General features: G+C 42.2%; 1 protein-coding gene across 3 annotated transcripts in view; it reads right to left on the bottom strand.

The window, feature by feature from the left end:
• Window positions 1-25,337, bottom strand: part of MAPKAPK3 (MAPK activated protein kinase 3) — a 59,039-nt gene that overhangs the window by 11,998 nt on the left and 21,704 nt on the right. For all 3 annotated transcript variants that reach the window (XM_031042386.2, XM_034065872.1, XM_005141577.3), the window contains exons 3-4: window positions 2,705-2,844; window positions 1,846-1,910 (exon numbers count right to left, since the gene is read on the bottom strand). In XM_031042386.2, the coding sequence (XP_030898246.1) occupies window positions 1,846-1,910; window positions 2,705-2,844 (205 nt within the window). The remainder of the gene's footprint in view (window positions 1-1,845; window positions 1,911-2,704; window positions 2,845-25,337) is intronic.

Here is a 25,337-nt window from a genome sequence, read left to right as displayed (position 1 = left end):
GAGCAGAGCAGGTATGCAAGCAACATGTAAGACTGAGGAGAAAGAAGTCCCCACCAGGACATGTCCCTGATTGTCCAGGACATGTCCTCCACTGCCCAAGACAGAAGTTTCACTCTCAGCTTCTAGTTCAGGAGTAATAGGCAATAGGAGAATCTAATAGATCATCTAAAAATAGAGCAACAGAACAACACAGCAATTTTAGGATTGGTCACATCTTCATTCCTCACTGCCTTTAGAAGTTTTTTTTCCTCAGGAGAAACAAAATCATCAGTTCAATTCTGCAAAGCCCAAATTGCCACCTTGGAAATATTGTTTTTAAAATTCAGTGTAACCCCAGTGGGAAACTGTAGTGTTTGGTGAGCTGCCTTGCAGCAGCAGCACTCTTAAAGCCTGGAAGAGTTCAGTTACATAGGGAAAGGTTTCAGAGCAGGGAGGAGTGACATTCCCATTGTATTAAGTTAGCATTATATTACATCTCTGCTGACAGGGAAACGATTAGCAACTTAACTGGATCCTCTGTTTTCTGCATAGGCAGAAACCTCAGCTGCAGCATTGAGAGTTAGAAATTGTCATACTGCAACCCAGAACCCTTTTTTACATGCTTGAGACTGAAACTGCACCATCTCAGGCAAGGACAACCAGAAGGCACAAACACTCATCTTCTTCAGGGAAAAACCTCCTTCCTGGACCAGGCTACAACCCCTGGCTCCTAATGGGAAGTGGCGGCTGATACATATACAGCCAGTGAACCTGGGGAATCCAGTGGAACTGGGCTCATTTATCTCAGGAAAGAATGGAGGTGATTTTTCTGTTTAAGACTCCCAGATGATTTCTGAGTAAGTATTTATAATGCTATACAACACTATCTAATGTAGAAAAATCATGTTTTTAGCAGAGTGAAGTCACTAATGATCACAGAACCAGTTCCCTCCTGGAATTTGATATTTGAGAGGAACAAATAAAGTTCCAGAAAATGCTCATTTTCCCTGTGCAAGTCTCTAATTCTACTTAAAGGCTGCAAAGCACAGGATCAAAAAAATAAAATCCCTGGCATCTACACCAGACTTGCAAACAGCCACAGTAATTTACAAGTTCAGGTGTAAATCTGTCTTCATTTTACCAGGATGCTAGTTACAGACATTAATATTTTTACTCCCGAGCAGAAACATGCTTTTATCTGTTGTGACTGGACAAGGAAAACCACCATCAAGTACACCTGTGGTACTCTGCAAATAATATATAGCCAAGAGAATAAAAATGGAAGGACTAGTCTATTGCATGCTCTGTCACTGACTCATAGGAGATCTTTCAATTTGCACATAGTCCCTGTATAGATAAGCAGACTTGTTTACAGTGTGGCTAATAACACTTCCTTTCAAGTAGTACTTAAAACCCTTGACTAAGAGATGTTTCATCAAAAGTGATTTGCTCATTATGTTCATCACCTCACAGTATAGCTGCTGTGCGCAGTGATGTTGCTTGAGGGGCAGCCAGAAGAGAAATCACAGCAGGAGCTGTGCTGATCATGTTAGAGGTGGTCTGGCAGGAGACCAGGGACTTGAGCAACAGAGGCTGCGGTGGTTCAGAAATGAAGAAGCTGAGCAGATCTGTATGAAGAGTTTTCCTGTAAACCTTCCGCACTGTGCCTGAACTTGGTCATTTCTGGTAATTCCCAATTTTCAGGTATTTTGAAAAATGACTGCTTAATACAGAGTTCGATAGAAAATAAATAAATTAATAATTATCCAAATCAAAGAAAAAATCCTGTAAGGGAACCAAGTAAGGGGACAGAGAAAGAGAGAAGCAATCTTTCACAAACTTCAATTTTAAACTTGTGAATTTCACCTCTCTCAGTGAAAGCTTGATCTCCTCTCTCCTGGATCCTGCTAAACAGCTCTCCTCCTTCCATGCTGAAACAAAGAGCACAAAAAACCCCACCTTACAAGAGCAGAAAAGATCAAGTTAACATCTGACTATGCATCCATATTATCACACAGAACCACGGCAGGGACAGATTACAAAAGATTACATGCTGCCTCCTATGCCAATGCTTCCTGAACATCACACTCATTTGAATCAATGCACAAAGCCATTCTGATATAGAATAAACTGAAAACAAAACAGTAACAATAAACTTAAAACAAAACAAGACCAAGGAGTTCTGATGCTTTCAGTTTAATGTACCCAGTCATAAGGAAGCTCAGAAGTCAGATATGCTGGCATTAGGAGGCTGGATTTTTGTAAGGGTTGGAGAGAAAAGAAGGAGAAAGAAGGAAGCAAAGATAATTTGTCCCTAGTGAAGACAATGATAACTGTGGTATTACAGGTCAAGTCAAAATAACAGCAGAAAGGAACATGTCAGATCACTGGACTTACATCCAAATCGATGACAATCATAATCAAAGCACATCATATTTGTAGAGACATATCTCTTAAGACTGTATTAATAAGTCAATGCTTAAATGAGGACAACTGCCATGGACTACAAGGAAAACTTATTTTCAGTTAAGGTTTCTCATACAAGATGCTGAAGCAGCTCTCCATTTCCCTACCAGTTCCATAAAGACAGCAAAAGGTTTGCTGTGCAAATCCAAATCCCACTGCTGAGAAAGCTCACCCAGCTGCCACATAAGCGAACATATTCTCCCATTCCCTCCACCCCCTCAAAGGGCAGTGCTTGGTGGAGGCTGCTGCTGGTGCATACCATTCCATGACAATGAGGAGGCATCTCTTTCCATGATGTATATTCTCATAAACATCCAGAACGTGGACAATGTGGGGACACCCTGATGCTCGCCAATGATACTCTACTTCCTGACGGGCTTTTGGGTTGTCATACAGGAGCTGTAAAGAAACAGGAGAGAGGAATGTCAGTCAGGTGGTATCACAGAATCATAGAATCATAGAATAGATAGGATTGAAAAGGACCTCAAGATCATCTAGTTCTAACCCCCCTGCCATGGGCATTCTGCTTTAAATTGGCACCTACAGGTATCTGAGCTCAAAGACGGTGGCAAAACTTATTCTTAGCATTCTCTCCAGCCAAAGGATGACAATCCATCATAAGACTTTCATTATCTCTGGGCTGTCCGGCTTCCTAGATTAAGGAACACAGAAACAACTGGTCCCTTGGAACTGGAAGGACCTTGAGTGGCAGTAAGGAGAGGTCTTGAATCTCAGATGAAGACAGACCTATCGCTCCCACCTCTGGATGGGAAACCACTTTTTTTTCCTGCTTATTTGCTTATTGCCAACAGAGACAAATCCAATCCCTCTGCTAAGGACAATAACCCTCCCACCTGCCCAGAAAAGAGACTTTAGGTTCACTGCAGATCCTTTCAGCTCAGTGAGATTTAAAACAATGAGGACCTTCACACTGACTCTGAGAGTGCTTAAATACTACACAAATTTATGACCCTGATGGAAAGGGATCTTTAACTATCCAGATGCTTGAACACACATGCAAGGCCAGGTTATTTTAAAGGTGCTAATCTCTAGAGGGGAGGTAAGAGCTCATCTTTCCTGATTCTGCAACCTTGTCCACAAGAAATGCATACAAGGTTGTACACAAGAGGTCCTTGCCTATATGAAGAACTGCTCTGCATCAGACCTTGCAACTGAGCTTTTGTGCTGAATCATGCCTTTTCTCATCTGCGTCATCTCTCTAGACACCACTAACACTTTGTGACACTCTTTTCTGCACATTTGTATGGTTCCTACACAATACAGCTTTGATCTGAGTTTGGTACTTTATGCCCTATAGTAATGATAATTGTAATGATGGAGTAGCAACAAAACTGATGGTATATAAAGCATTGTTAAATGCACTGAAACAGAATAAAATAGAAGCCAAGAACAATCATCTCTGATCTATTCGCCTTGGAAAAGGACTACACCAACTCTGGGGGGACACACAATGACACTGTTTTCAAACAGACAACAAAAAGTATTGCTGCACTATTGAGCCGTGGCCTGAAGCTCTTCTCATTCATGTTTGTTATCAGGTCTCAGTTAAAACACAACTCCACTGTAATTGCTGAAAACAAGTATTAACATGCAACCTGTCATTAGGGACCAATGAATCAGACTAGGACTGCTTTTCTACCCAATTGCCAAGCTAAGGCACAAATGGTGTCACAAGCATGTCTCAATATAGGGAAACTTAAAGGAAAGAAGTTGCAAATTCTGGTTTCTTTATTGACTCCAATATAATTTGCATCACTGGGGAAAAAAAGGCAAAAAAAAAACAACCCCAAACCAAACCACAGCCCAAAACTTACAGTGGTGTTTCAACATCCTTTTCAGCAACAGACACCATAACCAGGCAGGAAAGGCCTGTAACATGTTACGAAATGCTGGGGAAGTGCTTGGGAACCGCTTGGACAGAAGGCAAGAGGCTTATCCCCTTTTTGAGGCTGGGAACAGGAAAAGGGTGACAAGTATTCCCCTGCTGAGTGCATTTCTGTGAAGCACAGAGAGGCTGCAGGAAGAGATGAGTGGCCTCAGGAGCAGTGAAAGGACAGGGAGCCCCACCACCGTGACCACCCTGCAGGCTCCCTCAGCTCTGCTCCAAAGGCTCCAGCATGACGCCAGATTTGCAGCAGTGCAAGGAGCTGAAGCTTTCTTGCCAAGTTCAATGCCCTCGCAGCCAACCTACTTCTTCCACAGCTGTCATTCTGCACCCAAAGCACACCCTTTTGAGATCACTATCCGCCTCTTCCTTCCTGCTCCAGCCTGGCTGTGGCCTGATTTCCAACACAAATAACTTCCTAAAGAAAGAGATGGCTCCAATTTGGACAAAAAGCCCATTAGCAAGTCCAAGCCAGTTGCTTTACTTCTTTCAGCCATCAGCCCATTCAGCAGCTTTTCCTTCACAACCACTGTGTTCTAGCTCAGTGGGACTGTCTATCAGCATTTTCCCCTCTGCCCTTCTGAGTCTGGGCTGTTGCCTAGAGGTCTCTTTTAAAAGTTCATTAAATTACATGTGCAACAATAAAGCTCAAACGCTCTCAGGGCTAACCAGGCTGTTTAGGAAAGCATTATAGGGTCTACTGCTTGGATGTTACTGGATTAATGCCACTTCTGAGCTTCAAAACTTTCTCACCTATCCTGTGCTACTAATGAGACATAACCATTCGCTTTACAAACATTAACTGCACTATAAGTTGTGTATCCTGTGCTTCTATAGTGTGCAGAGGTGTTGTTTTTCATGTTTGTACCAAACACTTATGAAAATTGCTTCACAGAATTGGATTCTTGCTTTCTAAAGAGCTTTTACAAGGCATTTCTATACACACAAGGATGCTGTAGTTTCTTTTTTCCACCCCTAAAAGCAAGTTTCATGTACTCCTTAGTGCCAAGTTTGAATGTACTCATGTCAAGATGACACCTGGAGAAGCAGAGAAAAGGAAATGCAAAAATAAAGAGCAGATACTCATACCAAGCAACATCTGATATATCAACCGTTAACCTTTGGATTTCTCCTTCTGAGCCTTAAAAAATAAGTTAAATCTTTTCCTTATGTCTAAAACTGGAAGCATTAACTATACCTTTTAAGACATCTTAAAGATGCAGACACCTGTAAAATGAAAGCCAGGCAGGTTGAAAACACCAATTCCTACAAAATTTAGGTGATGATTTAAAACCACAGACTGAAAGTTTGGCCCTGCAGTATTTAAAACACTTGCAAAGAACATAAATGGACATTCTACCACCTTCTTGAGCCTGAAGAGAGGCTTGCTTCTACTGCTGCAATAGCTTTGAGCAGACTATGACCAGGTAGCGCTGACATTCGGCACAAGTGCGGAGGTAGTTCTGAACAGGTAAGTTTTGCAACACTGTGGTTCATGCTGGTTTGTCACACTATCAGCTCCTGGAGTCCCCAGTCATCCTTCTAGAATTCCCACACAGTTTGGCTGAGTCAGAGCTTGTCACGATGGGCTGTGGGCAGGATCGTGAACTGACCTAACTTCAAAACAAGACAAACCCAAGAGACACGGCTCATTCTCCAAGCTTTTCAGGAGGCCACATCAGTGATCCCATACACAGTGCATGGGATCTGCATAGCTGCAGCCTCTGTATAACAGTATGGGGATGCCCATCTCTGTGGTCAGACAATACAGTCTGGTACAGGAACCACACACTAAAAAAACTGTATTTTTGCTGGAGATCAGCATTATTGAACCTAAAAAAAGCAGATGAAGCAAGTATTAATAGCTACTTACAGAGTGATCACCAAAACCAGAGGCGATGAAAGGCAAGAAAGCACAGGAGCTCTAACTCTTAGTGATTCACACAATTCTTCTTAGTATCTGAAAAAGCTGGATAGGGAAGAGAGCTAAGCCATAGGGTGTGTGCAGCCTGCTTCTGAGGATCAACAGTGCAGGCAGACTGCCCAGGATGCCCTGGGTAATTCAGGGCCTGGGCAGTGGAGGGAGGCCTCATCTCACTGTTCTGGGGTAAAGGCCTAGCTCAGGTTAGCAACCCCATGCAGAAACAAATTACCCAGCTGTGTGAAACCTTCTTCTACACAATCTCAACAGAAAAAAAGAAAAGATAGGAGACGAAATAAAGCAAGACAGTATCTCCTAATTGCTTTTCCATGGATTCAGTGTTGGGTAAGCAAAAAAGGATAGCAGGAAGCCTCATACCTTAAAGGTCTGATATACAGAAAATAGCCTTCTAAGGATTCCAGGGAGTGGCAAGTGATTTTTGGGCTCTGAAATTGTAGCAACAGAGAGAGAGAAGATATCCCTGAGCACAGGTACGAAACAGGCTAAGGACAGGAAGCAGTGACTTCTCTGCGACTTTAATATGCACTAGTGTGTTACATACATTATTGTTACACCTGCTGTCTGTTCCCTACAGAGGGGATTAAGACCCCCCATATGTCTTTTATTGATTTTAAACTTTAGCAATTCCTCCTAGTTCCAAACAGTTGCGGTGCTTGAACTGGAACTGTTACAGCCTCAGCTCCCATCTATTGCACGTGCCACCTTAAAGCAGCATCTGAAACTGCAAGCACATTTTACTTACTTGCACTAGTTCCAGATTCTGAACTCTCCCTTCAGCAAACAAGCAGGTTTATAATCTCTACACTATCTTCCTCCCAGGAAGGTTTCCCATTATTAAAACAGAAATGGGACACCAGAAACTTTTATTCCTAGGGATACTCAGCATGTAATACTGATATATAGGCTCTTAAATGTAGCTTTATTTATTTTGCTAGCTGGAAAAGAAAAAGGTGTAAGTGGGTAAATGTTTGACTTTTGCTTTCTTTCCTCTTTGCGTGTAGCTGTCACAAAAATGCTGAATCCTACAAATAAGCCTTGGAATCTAAATTCACGCTGATGCACAGAAACTAACATGGCTTGCTGCAGAGCAGCTCTTCAGGGCTTTCTTTATCCAACAGGGGCTGATGGCAAAAGGAGGCTTGGATCATGTTTCTTTCCTTTTCTTTCTCCCCTGTGCTACAAAATGAAGAGGATTAGAAAAATAGAGCTATCACTATGGCTTTGAACATTTTGTCTTTTATTATATCTTGATTATTTGCACCATGTCCATTAATACAATGTTAACAATCTTTATGTGTTTCTAGATCTCCTCCCAAGGGTTAGAGCCATTCTTTGCGCTAGAACACAAAAGGGATTGAAATTATCAAGGTTTTCTTCTTCACGCACCAGCACTGCCAGTCAGCCAAGCTGCAGCAAGGAGCATGTGGTGCTTTGCAACAGCAGCCCAGCAAGCAGGGAAATCCACACATGCAAATCCCAAAGAAAGCACACACTGATTTCTTCCTTTAACTAAAATAGAGGACATTTCTGCTCAAATTAGCACTGAAGCATCCGTCAAGAGACAGGCACTTTGTGCCGGCTAGGCTCAGGTGGTGGATCATCACTAAATCTTTCACTTTTCTGCTTTTATTTCAAATCCAGTTTAGCTATTAGAAATTAAATCCGCTCAGAGGCTTCATTGAAACAAACTGTCATCCTGATTCCCACAGAGCTGCCCAAGCTGCTGCTGCAGTTGGCATTACCCAGCATCTCCATCAGTGCTCAAGCAGACAGCCGCTCCCAAAGGTGGGCTCCTCCAGGTTCATTAGTAACAGTCAGTAATAACAGACAAGTAGTGTGATCCTGCAACACTCCTGCCTGTGGTATCTAATCCTTTCACTCAACCTACTGTGTATCAGGGTTTACTGTCTGCAGTGAGGGACCCTGTTTTATCTACCTCTGCTCTCCATGTTTCCAATCTCTCCTCAGCTCATCCCTTGAAATGGCAAAAGCTACAACAGATCTTTGGTATCTTGCCAGCATAAGCGAGATGAAGAGGGCTCAGAGGGGACTGCTTACATGTGGTGTCAGAGTTGCTCTCTGAAACCAATTTCCTGCTGACACACAGGGCTTTGCATTCCTTAAGCATTCATTGTAAGAGGAAAACAGGAGGGAAGAGTAGAACGGACAAAAAGAACAGGTTAAGATGTGCTCCTTTGTAAGAGTTTGTGCACTGGCCATGCAGCAAATCCGCTGAAAAGTTTAGCTCTCCAAGCACTCCTGCTTCTCCTTCCCCAGGGAGCACACATCACATGAATATTATTTTGTTCCAAGCCTCTCTCCTGTAGTGAATCAACCAGGTCTTCTAAAAATCACTTTGGTGTGGTTCTGAATGTTGTTTATTATAGCAGTATTCAAACCACCACTGGGCACTCAACATGATTCTACAACCTGAGATAAATAAATTCGACATAATGCTATTAATTCCCTAATTATACACGCATCTAGCCATTCACTTTGTAAAGGTCAACTGTCTTTGTTCATAAATGTTAGCAAATATGGCAAATACAACTGAAATGGCAAAGCAGTGCGCCAGTATACATTTGAACATGCTAGGTTAACAAAAGGCAGGCACAAAAATGAGTAAAAAATGGCCATGAAGAAAAGCTACTGTCCTGAGGAATATTCTGATTAATATTACACAAAGCTTTTTGAACTGCAGTGCCAAAGGTATGCGACTGTCCATCCAATACTGTGGGATACATACAAATCTAAATAAAAAGCATGCTGTGCATTTTGCTACAACCATAAGATTAGTTCACATTTTAAGACAGCACTTGCTCTGCTATGTGGATGCAAAACTAATTCTTACTGGAACCTTAAGATTCCAGCTAGACTCCGCTGTGACAGCTACAAACCAGCTACACAGAGCTTCTACTTTATTCAAAACACTGCAACTGGAGCTTAAAAGGAAAATAAATCACCAACAGCTACTAACATGCTGTTACCAGACAAGAACATCCTTAAATGCTTGTTTACAAGTGAAGGCCTAGAGATCACCTCTTCTCTCCACCTTCTCCTCCTGACAACTCCTTCCACAGAACACTGCTGTGTAGCCAGCACTGACAGCAGCACTCAATACCTACAGACAACATGCAATATCTAGGGAGACCTGCTGTGAAGGCCTTTCTGAAACCCAGACACACCACAGACATCCTTTCTTAGACTGCTTCTTTAATATGCATATTACGACCACCCAAAGTGAAACAAAACTAGGCACTGCTCTGAAGCTCTTCACACTCTTGGTTTTAAAACCTCTTTCTTCTCTGGAGACAGACAGAAATGCAGAACCAATAGGGAAGCCACAGGATTTGTGTTCACACTCTTTCAGTGTCTGATCTTTGGTCTGTGGGATCCTGATCTGGTTCTGCTCTACGACAACATGCTCCTCACCACCACAACTATAATCTGCTTCCTCCAAGAAGGATTTGACTGTAGCACCTGCAGGCACACAGGACAGGACACCTGGCAGCCACAGCCCCTAAACCGCAGTGTGCTCAGGCTGATTGCTCTGCCTACAGTGCACTCAGGGTACCAGCATAAGGCCAAGTTTTCCCTGAACTTGTACAGCATAAATACCTACAATAAGTTGGGGTTGTAATTAAAGTAATCTGGAGCTCCACATCTCTATTTACTCTGCCTAAATTTCTGAGTTGAGGAAAAGGAAACCTAAAATCCCAGCTGAAAACTATGACACTTTATAGTTTCACTCACCTATGACACTTTATAGTTTCACTCTAGTGTCTGATACGAGGTTTGCCTTTGGAAGGGAAAAGAAAGTGAGGATAAAAACCCCTCAACAAAACCTTCACTCCTGCCAGCTATGAGTTCATAAATTCTCCTAACAAGGATTCAAGTGACTTGGCTTCAGTAATTCATATCTCTCAGTCCTTGGCTGGTCAAAAGTAATAGAGCTTGCTTGTGAAACTCTGCTGTTTAAGAAAATTCCAACAGTATAAAATACTGTGGCACTTCCTCAGGTCACAAGCCCATCAAACTTTCCCTCTGCTTTGACTTCAGCAACTCACAGAACAGTAAAACTAATTCAAGACTATAACCTTGATCTCCCGAGGGTCTAACACGTTTCTATGCTTGAATCAAAGATATGAAAGATCACTTAAACCTTTGGGATGTACACTGTGGCCACCAATTTTGCTACCCTACCGTAGTGAAACTTCCCACAGTGAGGACACATCTTGCCTTTACAGGAGTCAGAGCTGTCCCACAAGAACTATGGCCATCACAAAAACCTCTCATTTGTTTTTTTAAGTGTCAGTTGTATTTTCTTACCTTTACCACTCTCCTATGCAATGACTGAGATGCGGGAATACCCAAAAAAACATGTTAGCACTTCTCACGGTCATGATATGGGATGGAACATGCGTCTGCCAGGATGTGACCCTCTCACATGCTTCCCAGTATTGAGAGCCACAGTTACAAAGCTCCATTTTAACCACCCCTCACACCCTCTCCTCCCAATAATATGATTTTTGTTATAGATATGGTCTTACACTTCCGCTTTTCTTTAAAAAACAAATGAAAGAACAAATATTATAGATGTTACGCAGAGTGCTTAATGCTCATTTCCATGCAAACTGCCATGAAATCCACCTGTACAGCTCTATAGGACAGCAGGACAATGATACCAGGATTAGCAAGGCATGGTACACCTTTGATGGAGCAGGATGTGGCAGAAGGCCCAGACCAGAACAAAGAAGTACTGAGCAGATCTAAGCCTGATGTTCTATTTCTAGTCTTCATGCTAATAAGTGGTATCAAAACCAACACAGAAGTGATAATACTGAACAAGGTAGAAGCAAAAATTAGCAACATGCTTAATCTCATTAACAACAGATAACAGTAGCTCCAAGAGGAGTCTCTGATGCTCCCAGCCTTTCTCTATAGCTCTTGCATGTGTGACTACAGTCATAAAGATTAAACCACTTGAGAACTCCCAGGAAGCCTTTGCCATCCTTTCCCAGTAAAGAGGGTCTTGGGGTGCATGCTAGATTCATGCTGTAGGCACTTCCCATGCATGTGTCTTGTCACTCTGCTCTGCACCCTAGCCCCACATTTTAACAGTTAATACCCTAATTAGCTTCCCCCCACAACTGCAGCCACTGAACACTCCTCTGCAGAGAACACTCCTCTGCAGCCCCACCATTTGGCAGCAAAATTCAGAATGAAGAGACCATCCTCTCATACCACTGCCTGCACACCCAAACTCCCTTTTCGCTGCCGCTCCCTCCATTTCCACATGAATTTAAGGTTCATCCATGCATGCAAAACTTGGCAATATGCCACTCGAGGGCAGGTCTCTCTGATGGATTGCTGTTCTTCCTCTTCTTTCACATTTCCTTTCTCTACACCCACATTTCTGCTTTCTGCCATGTGACGTACCAGGCCAAGCAGTACCTCTCTGTTCTGTTGCACCATCTACCTCAAGTAGTCCTAAATCATCCAAACACAAGAACCCAGAAACAAAGAACTCTCTTCCTTCTCCCATTCCATAGGGCTTATCTTCTTCTTTTAAGCCTTACTTCAGGGGACACTTGCTAAATCCCAAACATCAGTGGCACTGACAGAACCTCAAGTCCCTCACTTACTGATACTTCACCCAGTTCTTGAGAATCTAACTTGAGTGACTCTGTCCAGCACAACATCAAACATGCAGTCCTGAAAGCTGCAACCTGTGGGAACTTGGCTTGTCTTCAGAAACAAAACAAAGTCCCAAAACCTTCAGCAAGGACACTGGGAAGATTTCTCTTCAAATCATTGCTGTATTTGCTTTCGCACTTACATTTGTGCAAGCTCTGCCACTGGCATTTGCAAGCAAAGATCTAAAGCTATTGCTAAGTCACAACTCAGTAGATAGCTCAGTGGTTGATGGTTTGAAGTTCCATCAAGCATGAAGATCCTCAGAACTGCTTATTGCATATAGCAAAAATATGACAGAGAATGGTGTGACTGTGAATGGAAACAAAACCCTGCAGCATTCAGCAGAGGACAGACATGCAAAGGAAGACATTAAGAGAATGAGGGAAGTAAATTTCTCTCCCAAGACTTCTTGTGCTTATTTTGAATATACATTCTAAAGCCAAGGAAACTATTACATAGGAAAGGAAAGAAATAAACTAGGGGAAGAGGGAATTCAACAGATGGAGCCAATGTAAGCAAGTGACAGTGCAGTAAACCCATTATTTATGTTGCAGTTCTCATTGATTCATTTTCCTCAGTGCACTCCCTTGGTCACCCAGGGTTCCAGCTCTGCTTTGCCCAACAGCATCAGGATCTAGCAATCAAACCATCACTTTTCTCCCAAGTCCCAGAGCACACTCCTGGAACAGCTCATGCTTTACAGCACTCACTACTTGATTAAGTGCTCTTTAATATCCAGGACACTGGAGAACACATACTTCCTAGAAGACATACTTCCTAGAAGTGGGAACTGCCAGTTCATACCAAGCATAACAGTCCTTCCCAGTTCCTTTCAGAAACCTTCAAGAAACACCATGTAAGCTGCCTTTAAGGAAGAGTCCCTCACCACATAAATACCCCATCTAAATTAATCCCCTCCTGAGCCATAGCTCCCATTCATCCAAACCTGTTTAGGTATTTGCTCAGTCCATCCAGGCTCCCACTCTGCCTGGTCGAGCCCCAAACCCCTGGAGGTTCTCCTTCAACAGCCCAGCACTTCTGCTAGCCCCAGGCAGACTTCATCTCCCCTAAGCTCCAGAAGGCAAGGAATATCTTTTCTTCTTGCTGCCCACTGTATTTTAGTTCTTAGCCACACAGCCTCTTGCTAAACATTCTTCGTATTCCGAGATATGCTGTGGAGGGAGAGGTGGAAGCAGAGGGCTCCCTCCCCAACAGCCATCTTCCATTTCTTTTCAGATGTTAGAGAACTGCTTCACGTTCCCTGCAACCGGATAACAGAAAGCAGTCAGACATCACAAAGGCAGAACAGAGCAGCTTAAATTGAAGGGCACTTTTTTGATAAAGTCAAGAACATTTCCTTCACATTCCTGAATAACTTTCTCTCCACTCTTGTGTTGCGTTGGCTACCTCATGACTACACATACAAAAGGAAGAGGAGGAGGATCCCAAGAATATATTTGGAAGTCAAATGTTTTGATGCCTTGGCTAAAGCAGCGCCATGCTGAGGACTGCACAGGAGTCAGAAAAATGAGATGTAACAAAAGCACTGCTGAACCAAAATAATTCCAGGAATTCAAATCCTTTTCATCCTTCCAATCTGAAATATACATTCATTTCCCTCTCTTAAGGCACTGTCCTTTCCTCCCCCCCATCCCTGCAGCAGCATCTGCTTGTGGTACACTGCAACGCTGGCTCATTTCCACAAGTCAGCATGCCTGAAAGAGAAGTCTGGGCTTGTGGGAGGAGGGAGTCAGAAAGCAGGGGCAAAGGAGAAAAGGGACTCAGAAGACATTTCTGGCCAAAAGTCACAACTAACATTAGTACTGTGGAAACAGCTGCCCCATGAAAGTGTTAATGAGTTCTGAGGTGACGATTTCACAAAAGCAATGTGCCATCAGGTATCATTCTCCCAGATGTGGCAGGAAAACATACCCACACTAAAGCCATGTTAGCAGAGGAACAGATTGTCTGAGCTGTGCAGCTGCTGGGCTCACAGCAGAGCAGAAGCAGCACTCCACAGCAGGCAGTGGTGAGGAGAAAAGGCACTCAGCCATGATGTGCTTCCCATCAGCTGAGAATACAGATCCCCAACTGGAGACAGGAAAGGTAAAGAGAAATCTATAGATTTTGAATATCATGCAGCACTCTGTAAGATGTGGTTGATACTTGTTTAATAAGCAGGATTTTGCCCAAGAGCTGTCAGGTGGCGGTTATTTCAGCTTTCATGGGTTAATCCTTCTATCACCAAAAATCACAGAATCACAGAATGGCTTGGGTTGGAAGGGTCCCTTTAAGGAAGGGACCTTAAAGATCACCTAGTCCCAAACCCCCTGCCATGGGCAGGGACACTCAAATGCTTGTGTATTTATTTCCATGTGGCCATACAAGCCTTTTCCAAGCTGTGGCCACTTTAAAAACCTTTAGAAACCTCTTGGATTGTCTTCATCATTTGAGAATCACGTGTCAAGAAGATGGAGGAGGGGGTATTTGCCCAAATTCATAGGCACACTTACGACCCTCCTGTTATAAGGGCTGCTCACAACCAGCAAGAGATCAGCTCTGAAGAGCACTGCGGCATCCCTACCACCACAAGCTCCTTGATTCTCATGGCTCTGTTTTGGGTGAGGGAGGAGAATCCCTGAAGGTCCAGTGAAAGAACATCAAGACAATGATAGATGGTTCTCATCTCACAACTATGGTACAAGCTCAACCACGTCAAATGCCATCACTTTCAAAACACTTCTTAATACTAAATGATGACACCAACTATTGCAGAATCTGGAGACATTTTTCAAACCCTCATGCATTAAACCTTAGAGCTTCTGAAGTCTCAGTTTCTTCTTTGCGGTTGACTGTTCTAAACTAAGAGGCTGTGATATTTTGAATATGGGGAATTTATAATCATCCATCACTAGCTGTATCTCCAACTGCAAGATCAGAATGATTTTAGTTAAAACTAAAAGTTTACACAAAAAATATACAACAGATTGGTAGAGAAGCTTCCTTAGGCACTGGACAGAACTGCCATTCAAACCCACCAAGAGACCCTGCATTTACATACCAGATAACCAACAGCTGATTTGCCTATTAAGTCTGGGTGCACAGTCCACTTCCACATCCTTGCTGTGCCTACATCAGGGTCTTAAACTTCACTACCTATGTCCTTACAAATCTCATAGGGAACTCTGCTTGCCTACAGTCTGCTACGCCCCTTGTTTTCCTCTGCTGGGACACAAGTTGGCAAAGTAGGGATGTGGCCCTGAATTCCTCAGACCCCAACTATGTGGCAACCACTATTTTAGGGATGGGTATGGCTATTCTCATTTCTCATGATAAGTTTTAGAAGTTCCTGGATGTTTCTAAGTGTGGGGAGTACACTTTTTTTTATTTCATAAAGTTTTCACACAGTCAAAACACCATTTCCTGTTCAGTTTGAAGGGATGTATTTCTAAAAGCAATTATCACAAAAGAAAGGAAAAGCCTTCGTGAGGAAACCTCCTCAGGGGTACATGCGCTCATGCGTGGGGGGTACATGCAGCATGAGGGGGATGCAGAAGAGAACCTGGGAAAACAAGACACCTCTAAGGCAAGTTTCATGAGTGCTGGCAGAGCTGGAGAGCCACACACCAGGACTCTTACAGGGTCTCTGGGGGATGCTGTGCGATAGCTGCACTTAGTTTCTAGAACATACACTGACACAGCAAGCACTGGAGAAAATATTACTGCTCATTTCCCAAAGGACAGCTATATAAATACCTGTGCCCGCCCCACTGATATATCCCGGGGAGTCTTAGGTAAAAAGACCACAAGAACCTGGCACTTGAAATAGGAACATGAAGCCTTTTCATAACAGGTTCTAACAGAGGGTGTTTCAGCCTCTGCATCAGAAAGAAAAATTACCTTGCCTTTTGAGAAGATGGAATATGGCTTGGCTGCAGCAACATGACTGAGTCTGGATGCTTAAGCGACTAAGCACATATTTTTTGTGACAGCCCTTCTACCCCCCCCCCCCCAAAAAAAAATGAAAAGCAGTATTATAATGCATACACAGCTTCAGATTTAGATTATTTAGGAAAGCTTAACTGAACAAAAATCAGCCCAAGAAAGGCCTCACTCCAACCTTTAAGGTTGCAAAGCCTGTATGTCTATGAAAGCCTGGAAATAAGTGCTACTCCCCTTTGAGCTCTGCTGCCCTTGCAACCCTACAGGCCTTGCTCATGAATCCCCTGCTATTTTACAATACATGCAAAAGCTTTGTTCTCTGATAGACAAAGCCACCCAGTTGTCTTACGCATCTTGTAAAAGGTACAAAACCCAAAAAATATCTGGAAAAGGCCAAAGAGAGAAAGATATTTAAATCCCAGGATCCAGCCATATTCCCCAGCAATTTAAAGGTGAAATGTAAAGGTTGCATTCTGCAAAGGTGCTATCAGATGTAAAGATTACAGATTGATAGATTACAAATACTCCACAGTACTGTAGATTGCTGCAGTCTTCCTCAGTTCAGATTTCACCCAGGCCACTTGATAATATCATTTCCTTTGACTACACAAGCCTTCCAAAAAAACATGTGTTGTTCCCTGTCCCAAAACTCAGGACACCCAGTCAACAGTCACATTCCTCTTCCTATCTTTGATCTCTGTGCTGTTAACCTGTAAATCCTGTTGCCATAGATTTCCTTATTATCAGCAACCAACTGTTTATTTATTGTACCTTTAGCTCAGACATCCTGTCTCTAAGCTTCTACTATTTGGGTAAAGGCAGCATAGAAGCTCACTGAGGTAGTCCTGTTAATTGAACACTTGAAAGCAAGCAGGCATCATGCACACCATGTCTTCCCCCCTCTCCATGCCAGCCCATGTGGAGCCTCCCACCTTTCCCACAGACTCTTTTCACTCCTTAGAATATGCAGAGCTGTGGGTTTAAAACCTCCAGGTAAGGCTTGGATTTTTCAGACACATCTGTATTCTTTTACAGATCTGAGCTGTCAAACCCATGCCACTAAAAGCTAAACGGGAAAACACAGCCTCTTGTTTTCCCACCAGAACCACTTGCAGTCTATTGTAACCACTGCACACATCCAGAAGCACCTGTAAAAGAAGCTGCATGGCAGTTCAGAAACCTGAAGTGCTGATCCAGTCCAGGCAAATGAGGCAACGTTTGTACAACAAAATGAAGGAAAAGAATGCTGAATCCTCCTCTCTGCATATTCCTAACAACAAAATTGGCAGTAAAGCAGGCAAGGCCCAGGTTGCAGTTTTCACTGAAGAGGCTTCAGTGAAAGAGAGGAAGAATAGCGATGCTTTACTGGAAGTGAATGATAGTAGAAGCAAAAATAACCCTACCAGCAGCTGAATCTCTGAGCAGTGTTTATTGAAAGCTGTTGTGCAACACAGACTTCACACGCTGTGTGGACTGCAAGCTTTCTGCAGCTCATGGCCCTGGAAGCATCTGTAAGGTTATACCATGGGTTTTTTTCTGACAGAGTAACTAACATACAAACAGGCAACATGTGGACTGAATGGTTAAGGGGCTCTGCTCTTACCATTAAGATACTGGACTCAGGAACCTCAGATCCTTTTCTAGGTCAAAGACTTCTTTTGGGACAAAAACTTTCTTTGGATCTCACTTTCCTCATGTTTTACTGCAATGGGGTGCTTGTGGCACAAACTGTTTGAGAATCTCCAAAACAGAGATGACAGAGGCTGTAATAACTCCTGATAACACAAAATTGGTGCGTGCAGCACATTGTAGCAGTTTCATCATTCTGCTGTTTCTCTGAATTGTCTCTGAACCATTTAATGCCCCCTCAGTGAATACATAATAAAATGTTGTAGATGAAAGAAGGACCATTAGCCTACCAAGTAACCTGAATCTTTCTTTGTATGCCTGTATTAAACACAGTATTATTATACACTATTCCTCCCTCTTCAACTTCATCCTTACAACAGACAAAGTACAACCTGAACCTAATAGGGATTCAAGTCAGAATGCAGAGTGACAGGAACTGCTATTGGAGCCTCTTCCACCTCCTCTTCATTTTACATAGAAACTGGAAAGTGCAATATAAGAAAGAGAGGTCTTGTGGTTACCACAGCTGAATGCTACTCTCAAATATCTGGATTCTACTCTTGTCCATTTCTGATGTCTTATGCAATGCTCAGGAAGCCAGCTGAGCCAAGAAGGTAGTCACTGATTGCCTACACCTCATTTCTGAGAAGCCTGAACTGCAGCCTTGTTTGCAAGGTGCTGGGCACTCACTGTACCAGAGCTTAGGTCTAAAAACTTTGGCTTGAGCTAAAGTGCAACCTGCTATTCAGTGTGTGGGGTAGGTATGAACACTCTCATCCTAGGTATTTCAAGTGGAGCTCCCAAAATTCAGTGCATGCATTTACTCTTAGAAACCCACCCTATTCCTCTGCTCCCCATATGCAAGGTGAGGACAATGCAAACTTACCTTAAAGCAAATGCTGTGGAAATAACAGTGATCCACATTAGAGTGAAAACCACAAAGCACTACTAGGAGGAAATGAAAAAATCTCTTGTCAGAGTAGGTCTAAAATAACCTGAAGTAAAGGAGGCTCGTCCATACACTGAGCAATGACAGTGAAACCAGCTATTGAAACCAATCATTTAACAATCTAATAATTGTCTGTGCACTGAAAAAGGCTGAAGTGTGGTAGAAAATACAGTGCAAGAGAGTCAAAGTATATAGGTAGCATGGATCCTGAAAATCACTACATCTGAATGCTCAGTTTCCCAACCCAAATTGCTACTTTAGGAAGCAGTTATGTGTGAGAGATTGTCTGGTTTTTGTGGTATGCTTTTTTTTTCTTTTCTAGCAACAGCAAAACAAGCCTGAAAATAACAAATCCCCTTATGCATCTTCATACCAATATCCCTCATGACTTATCTGCAGAGCTAAAGCTCACACATCTACTGCACAGACCTCTGACAGTCAGCTAAAAAAGGAGGTAATGACAAAACCAGACTGTAACAACTCTGGATAAACAAGAGGGTGTCAAACATTTTATACCAGTGAGTTTTACAGCTACTGATGTCTGAGAGAAAGCAGGGCACTAGGAGATTCTGGGATGCACTCCTGCCTGGAGGGGGGAGCACTGTGCCAGGCAGCTTTCTACTCATCTTCTGGAAAAAGAGAAAATAAAACCCAAACAAACAAAGCCTCAACCCTCACGCTGGTTCAGCCTGCACCTCTGACCCCTTGCCTTAATCCTGTCACCCTCTGCTAGCAAGCCTCATCACCCAAATGACCTTTTTTCCCCCTCCTTGAAACTAGTACCACAGCCCTTACTCTGTCAGATCTTCTTTGATTCCTGTTGTCTGTTTCTCTACATCCAAATCCCAGAAGACAGTTACTTTTCTCCTCATTTTCCACCCCTTGGTTCCCTGTCTTTGCCTCTGTGTCAGGGCTCCTCATTCAAACTCAGCCTTGTCCCTCTGCTCCACCATCTTACTGCTTCTGTCTCTGTGTCCTGCTCCTTCAGCAATGCCTCCTCAGCAGATCTCATTCTCTACCACCTCCAGGCCTCTGCTTCTCTACTCCTCCTTCACTCCGCAGGTACCCAGCAGATCTCTGTTCCTCTGTGCCTTTGGGGACAGTGGAAGAGTCAAAGGCCAGACTAGAGATTGTTTCTCATAGTACCTCTGTCCAGAGCCATGATAGATTTCAAGAGCACAGGGATTCAATCCCTTTTGCAAGCACAAAAATACCTGCTCAGTCATAGTGTGCACCATGCCCAGTGCAAATACACCTGTGGTAAAGTGAACTGTTAGTAGAGATGAACACATTTGGTCAAACTTGGGATGACTTTAAGGGTGACAAGGAATGTCACTCCTGGAAAAAAATTCGTGTCTCAATAACTTCAAATCCAAGTAACAGGCAAATTACTATAAGCTTAATTTGTATTTAAAACTGTTTTTTCCTCTAGGATTATTACTGACAATGGTTGGAAAAATTCTGCCAAAAAACTTCTGCAAAACTATTCAGCATAGGAAATACCATCCTTCAGTGTGTCAGAATAGCAAGATAAGAAGCCACACAGACCAAGGCAATCCCACCGGGAAGCTAAGCTACGAGCCCTGCCAACAGGCAAGGCTTTGGCCAGCCCAATTCTGCATCTTTCCATAGGCACAGTTGAGTTCCCTGGTAAGAGCACTCACACCACTGATCTCACAGGATCATCACCTTTTGATATTTACACAAGAATTATCACATTAGTCGCAGTTGTGATGTCTTCACCAAGATAAACCACTCTCTGAAGTGAACAGATATCTGCCTGAGCAAAGACAATGACCTTAGTGATTATTTTTGTTTCTTTCCACCATTAACTCTGATACTTCCTAAGAAGTTAATTATATCAGAAAACTAATCACTACTTGATCTGAGATGTCTTTTGCTGACGCTGCCTTCAAACCATATGTATTCAACTTTCATCTTTGCTCACCCTTGCAAAAACCCATTAAACAGAATGATCTACTCTTGGAACAATTCAAATAGTTGATGGCTCCCCATCTCTCTTGGTAGGCAGATTTGTCACTTGACACTGAAATTTGCAGGATGCACATGGGATTTCCATCCACACATGAAGTAGTTCCAACAGCAGCACTATTGTAGAGACTCAGATGAACCCTGATGCACCAAATACCACTGACTGTCTCCAAGTGCACCTGCATGAGAAGCTCTTCAACTTTTTAAATGCTGCTATGCTGTCATTAATCAATCCCCCAAAGGAATAAACTTGTACCCAGCCATAAGTCTGCACCATTCTCAGGTTTTACTTCTGCCTATTCCTCCCATGTCTGGAGAGCTACATTTCTTCCACTTTGTTTTCATTTTGTAACACTGTATTGATTACTTTACTGTCATTACTCTGTACCCTTTACTTCTGCTTAAAAATCATTTCCAAAACCAGAGGAATTGTGACTTAACACAACTCTCAGCATCTGTTACTGTAACTTCATTTGCTTTGTTCAAATTCAGCCAAATTTTTCTATGAAGAATGGATGTAGCAAAGAACCAAAGGCTTGAATAAAAAGCCTTCTGACTTTATTAGTGCCTGCATAATCCAATAAACAAAACTAGGCATTAGCATTATTTCACCACTATATTACACAAAATCATGCCACATTTCTTTTTTTTTTAAAAAAAAGTAATTTTCTATCACTTTGATTTTGGTTTATTTTAATTAAAATAATAAAATCAACACTTCAGCTGCATTTATCCAACTGTCTCCTCTTTCAGCAGCAGTCATTATCTCTACCTTTTAAATCCATAAATAATTTATTAATTATTATTTTCCTCAGTTCCTCAGAGCAACACTAGATCATGTGCATGCCTTATTTCTTTTTTGTACAAAGTCTATACATAAGTAATTCGCTGCCTCCTATTTTCCTGTTTCACACTAACAATAAAATAGGTGAAGTTAGAAAGTCTTGGAAAGCAGATGCGGGGACTGTGGGAATGAAGACCGCAGACCCACTGTAGGAGGATCAGGGTCGAGACCATTTTCAGAGCCTGAATGTGTACAAGTGTACAGGACCTGATGAAATCCATCCATGGGTCCTGAAGCAGCTGGAGAATGAAGTTGCTAAGCAACTGTCCATCATATTTGAAAATCATGGCAGTCAGGTGCAATGACCGGAAAAAGGGATACCCTTCCAGAATCTGAAGGGAGCCTACCAGGATGCTGGAGAGGGACTCTTCATTAGGGACTGTAGAAACAGGACAAGGGCGAACGGGTTTAAACTTAAACAGGGTATGTTTAGATCAGTTATAAGGAAGAAGTTCTTTACTGTGAGAGTGGTGAGGCACTGGAATGGGTTGCCCAAGGATGTTGTGAATGCTCCATTCCTGGCAGTGTTCAAGGCCAGGTTGGACGGAGTCTTGGGTGACGTGGTTTAGTGTGTGGTGCTCCTGCCCACAAAAGGGGGGTTGGAACTAGGGGATCTTAAGGTCCTTTCCAACCCTATCTATGCTATGATTCTATGATTTATTTCATGCTGCCTTACTTTTGGGCCAATTGACAACATTTTAAGAATAGAATTTAAAATAAATGTAGTCAAGCTAAAGATATCAAAGACTATTGGGCCAATGCTGTGCTAGGCTTTGTCTAATGCTTATGTCTCTTGCTTCAGCAGAGACCCCAGTTCAACAGTAAGAGCAAGAAGAAGGTGGCTGACATACAGTGCATAGAAGCAGCTCGTGGTGCAGCCAAGCTTCCTGGAAAGCAGTGTTAACAGTTAGCTCATGTTTTCAACCAGCTAACTCCAGACACTATATAAATTGTTACTGCTCACACAGAATGAGATGTTGTAACTTCAGGTTACAGAAGACTACAGTCTTTGATACCTGTATTCAATTTCAGGTTACAGCCCTCTTGCTAAGAGCTTGAGCTGGGCACCTTCTTATCACCTGTGAGGTCATCATTCCACATCATCCTCCCTCACCTTTGTACCTGTAACAACCTCAACAGAGAAGCCACCTAAAAGGTAGTAAGGAAGATGCCATCCTGGAAGACCTACTTGACTATGTGTTAAGGAAACCTCAGATTAGTGGAGAGCATGCACAGTTAGAACAAATGCACACATCCCTTGTTCCTGTGTAATCAAAGCCTGTCCTTTACAGGCAGTTGCTCTGGAGATGTGTACCCCAGAACAGCTCTGCAGGTAGGCAACACTGCTGCGCAGTACAACATAATACACTACTCATAACACAGCCTAGGGGGAAACAGACACAGGGAATACTTCCCCAGTGCACTCCAACCCTTTTAAAACTGCATGGAAAAGTAACAACTACATGTAATATGCAACTGTTTGCATTTGGCCAAACAAATTTGGCCAAATTTAGCCAAACAGTTTAAGTACTGGATGAACATAACTCCTCCAAGTCTCCCATAGCAGCACATAAATAAAATAACTCCGCAAACTTTGGTATATACTAGACAGTGAAAGCTTCATATTTGCAATGTTTTTCTCATCACACGTTTGTCAGCTTTTAAGATGCAAATTATAATTCTGCATGGATAGACAGGAAAATGCAAATGTTGAAATTGGAACACAGACCTCACAGCCCCAGTGCTAAATCAGAGAAACATGGGTTACCCCCAGGTCATCAGAAGCACAAATGCAGCACAGTTACGTTGAACTGCAGCAGTGGTATGCCATCTATTTTAGGACTACTTCCTATATCCTTGATTTATACTATGCATGGAAGCCCGAGTATTTCCTGAAAACAGCAATGCTTACTGACTTGTATTTTCACAGTCAGTGAGAAAACAAAGAAAAGGCCAAAACTGAACTACTAATTCAAGCCAAACTCCAACAGACTTTTCAGGAAGAAGGCAAAAAGGAATTTAACGTTTTCGATTTAGGTACTCATCCTGCAAGTTTCATTTTGTTGGATAGTTGTGTTTAGCAAACAAGCCTCTAGTGGGCTACACTTCCCTGTAATTAAGGTTTATTTGTGACCCTTTTTCTATATAATACAAATTCCGTCTCTCATTTTCTCACACAGAGATATACACAAACATGCAAGAAACCCAGTGTATTTTACTTTGGGCTAACAAGAGCTATGATTTCAGAAAACAAGAAACAAGCAAATAATGAACCAGAGCTTACATATAACTAGTAAAAAACCCCAAGGAATCATTAAAAGCTAATTAATTGGGGAGCATATCAACTGTGAAGAAAATCACTTCTACCTGGACTCAGAAAATGAATGCAAATACTTGTTTTATATTTAAAGCAATTTTACTGTTTTCTTCTTCAATGTAGGACTTACTATATGAAAAATTAAATACTGAAAACTCCTAATTTAGGTGTTTGGAAGAAGATTAACAGCAAATTTAATCCTACTTTGGAAGTACAGTTTCTATTTATTGAATGCTAAATGAATCTGAGAGAAGCAAAGGGGAAGAATTGTGAGGAGCAGTGTCTGATATTACTTTCCCCTCAGATAATTTTTAATAATAAAATGGAAGTTTTGGGGTGGAAGGAAAAATTGACATTTACTGACATTTAGCAGTTAAAATGTAATCTTTCCAGAGAATGAATAGCAGAAAAAGGTGGGGGTGGAAGAGAAGGGAATCGACTTCTGCCCTTATTACACAGAAGAAGAAACATGGAGGACTGCCTGAAATGAACTGAATAAAAGCACAAAACCATCAGTATTTGCAGATGAACTTCTCCCAGGCATGAAGGAGGTATCAGAGGTCCCAGGAATACTGATTTTGGCCTCCCAAGAAATACTCCCTAAAAGACAAGCACTCAGCTACAAACCATTAGTGCTAATCAGTCATCCTGAACTGGGAAAGAGATCATTGCTCCTGATGGCAATGATGAGTGACCAGTAAACACAGAATGAGCACAGCTCAGAATCTGAACAGGATTTTAGTCATTTAAGAAAATGCTTTCTAACTTTAAAAAGCAATCAGAGAAGAAGAAAAGTCCTCATGGGTTTTGTTGCAGGGACACCAATCATTCCATGAAGATGCAAGCTGAAATGCAAAGTATCAGGCAAGACTTCAATGTGATTATGCAACAAAATGCAAAAAGGAATCTAAAGACTGACTAAAGTCCAAAGGCATAAGGTATTTTGATTAATAACTTGAGGATTTAGATTAAATGTGGTATGAAAGGGTAAATGATCTTGATTAAAGTTAATTTATTTTTTAATTAAAGTATTATGTGAAGGCTTTAGCAGACAGCTTAAGACAACTCAATGCAGCCTGATTTCTCAGTAGGATCAGCACATTAGAAAAAAAGCATTCCTCCTTTGGATCCTCTGAAGTCACATACTTGAAATTGAGGGAACTCTACTCCGGTGAGTTCTTTTACAAAAAAGCCTGAGGTACTAGGGAGCTTTGAAAGATACCATCCTTCAGAGAAGGTGAGGAACCCTTGGGTAATAAGAAGCAACCATAAAACAGAACCTTGATTCATATTAATAATATATTAACATGGCTAATCTCAACCAAAGAGCATTTAATGCTCTTGTACATATAAAGCTGTCTACTGGTAATCCCCTACACAGCAGGAAACCAAGTGACGATGGAACACATTAACGTTACTCATTTTGAATGTAAAACAGCACAGCGTTCCTCAGTGATGTAGGTGGTGTGTTGTGCACATGAGAAGTTGGTGACTAGCAGTGATATTAACAATCCCAAATCATCCCTACTTTAACTTGCTCAAATGCAGGTCAGTAGATCAGTTTTAAAAGACAGAAATGACCATTTTGGTCTGCTGTGCCAGAGCATCCTCAACAAACAGATGAAGGAATGAAGAAATCATACCCAGAACACAGCTTGTGTTAGACAATGGTTG

The sequence above is a fragment of the Melopsittacus undulatus genome, chromosome 9 (assembly GCF_012275295.1).
Source record: "Melopsittacus undulatus isolate bMelUnd1 chromosome 9, bMelUnd1.mat.Z, whole genome shotgun sequence".
NCBI classification, from domain to species: domain Eukaryota; kingdom Metazoa; phylum Chordata; class Aves; order Psittaciformes; family Psittaculidae; genus Melopsittacus; species Melopsittacus undulatus.
The sequence above is the reverse complement of the archived record's forward strand: the minus strand, read 5'-3'. Positions and strand labels throughout refer to the sequence as shown.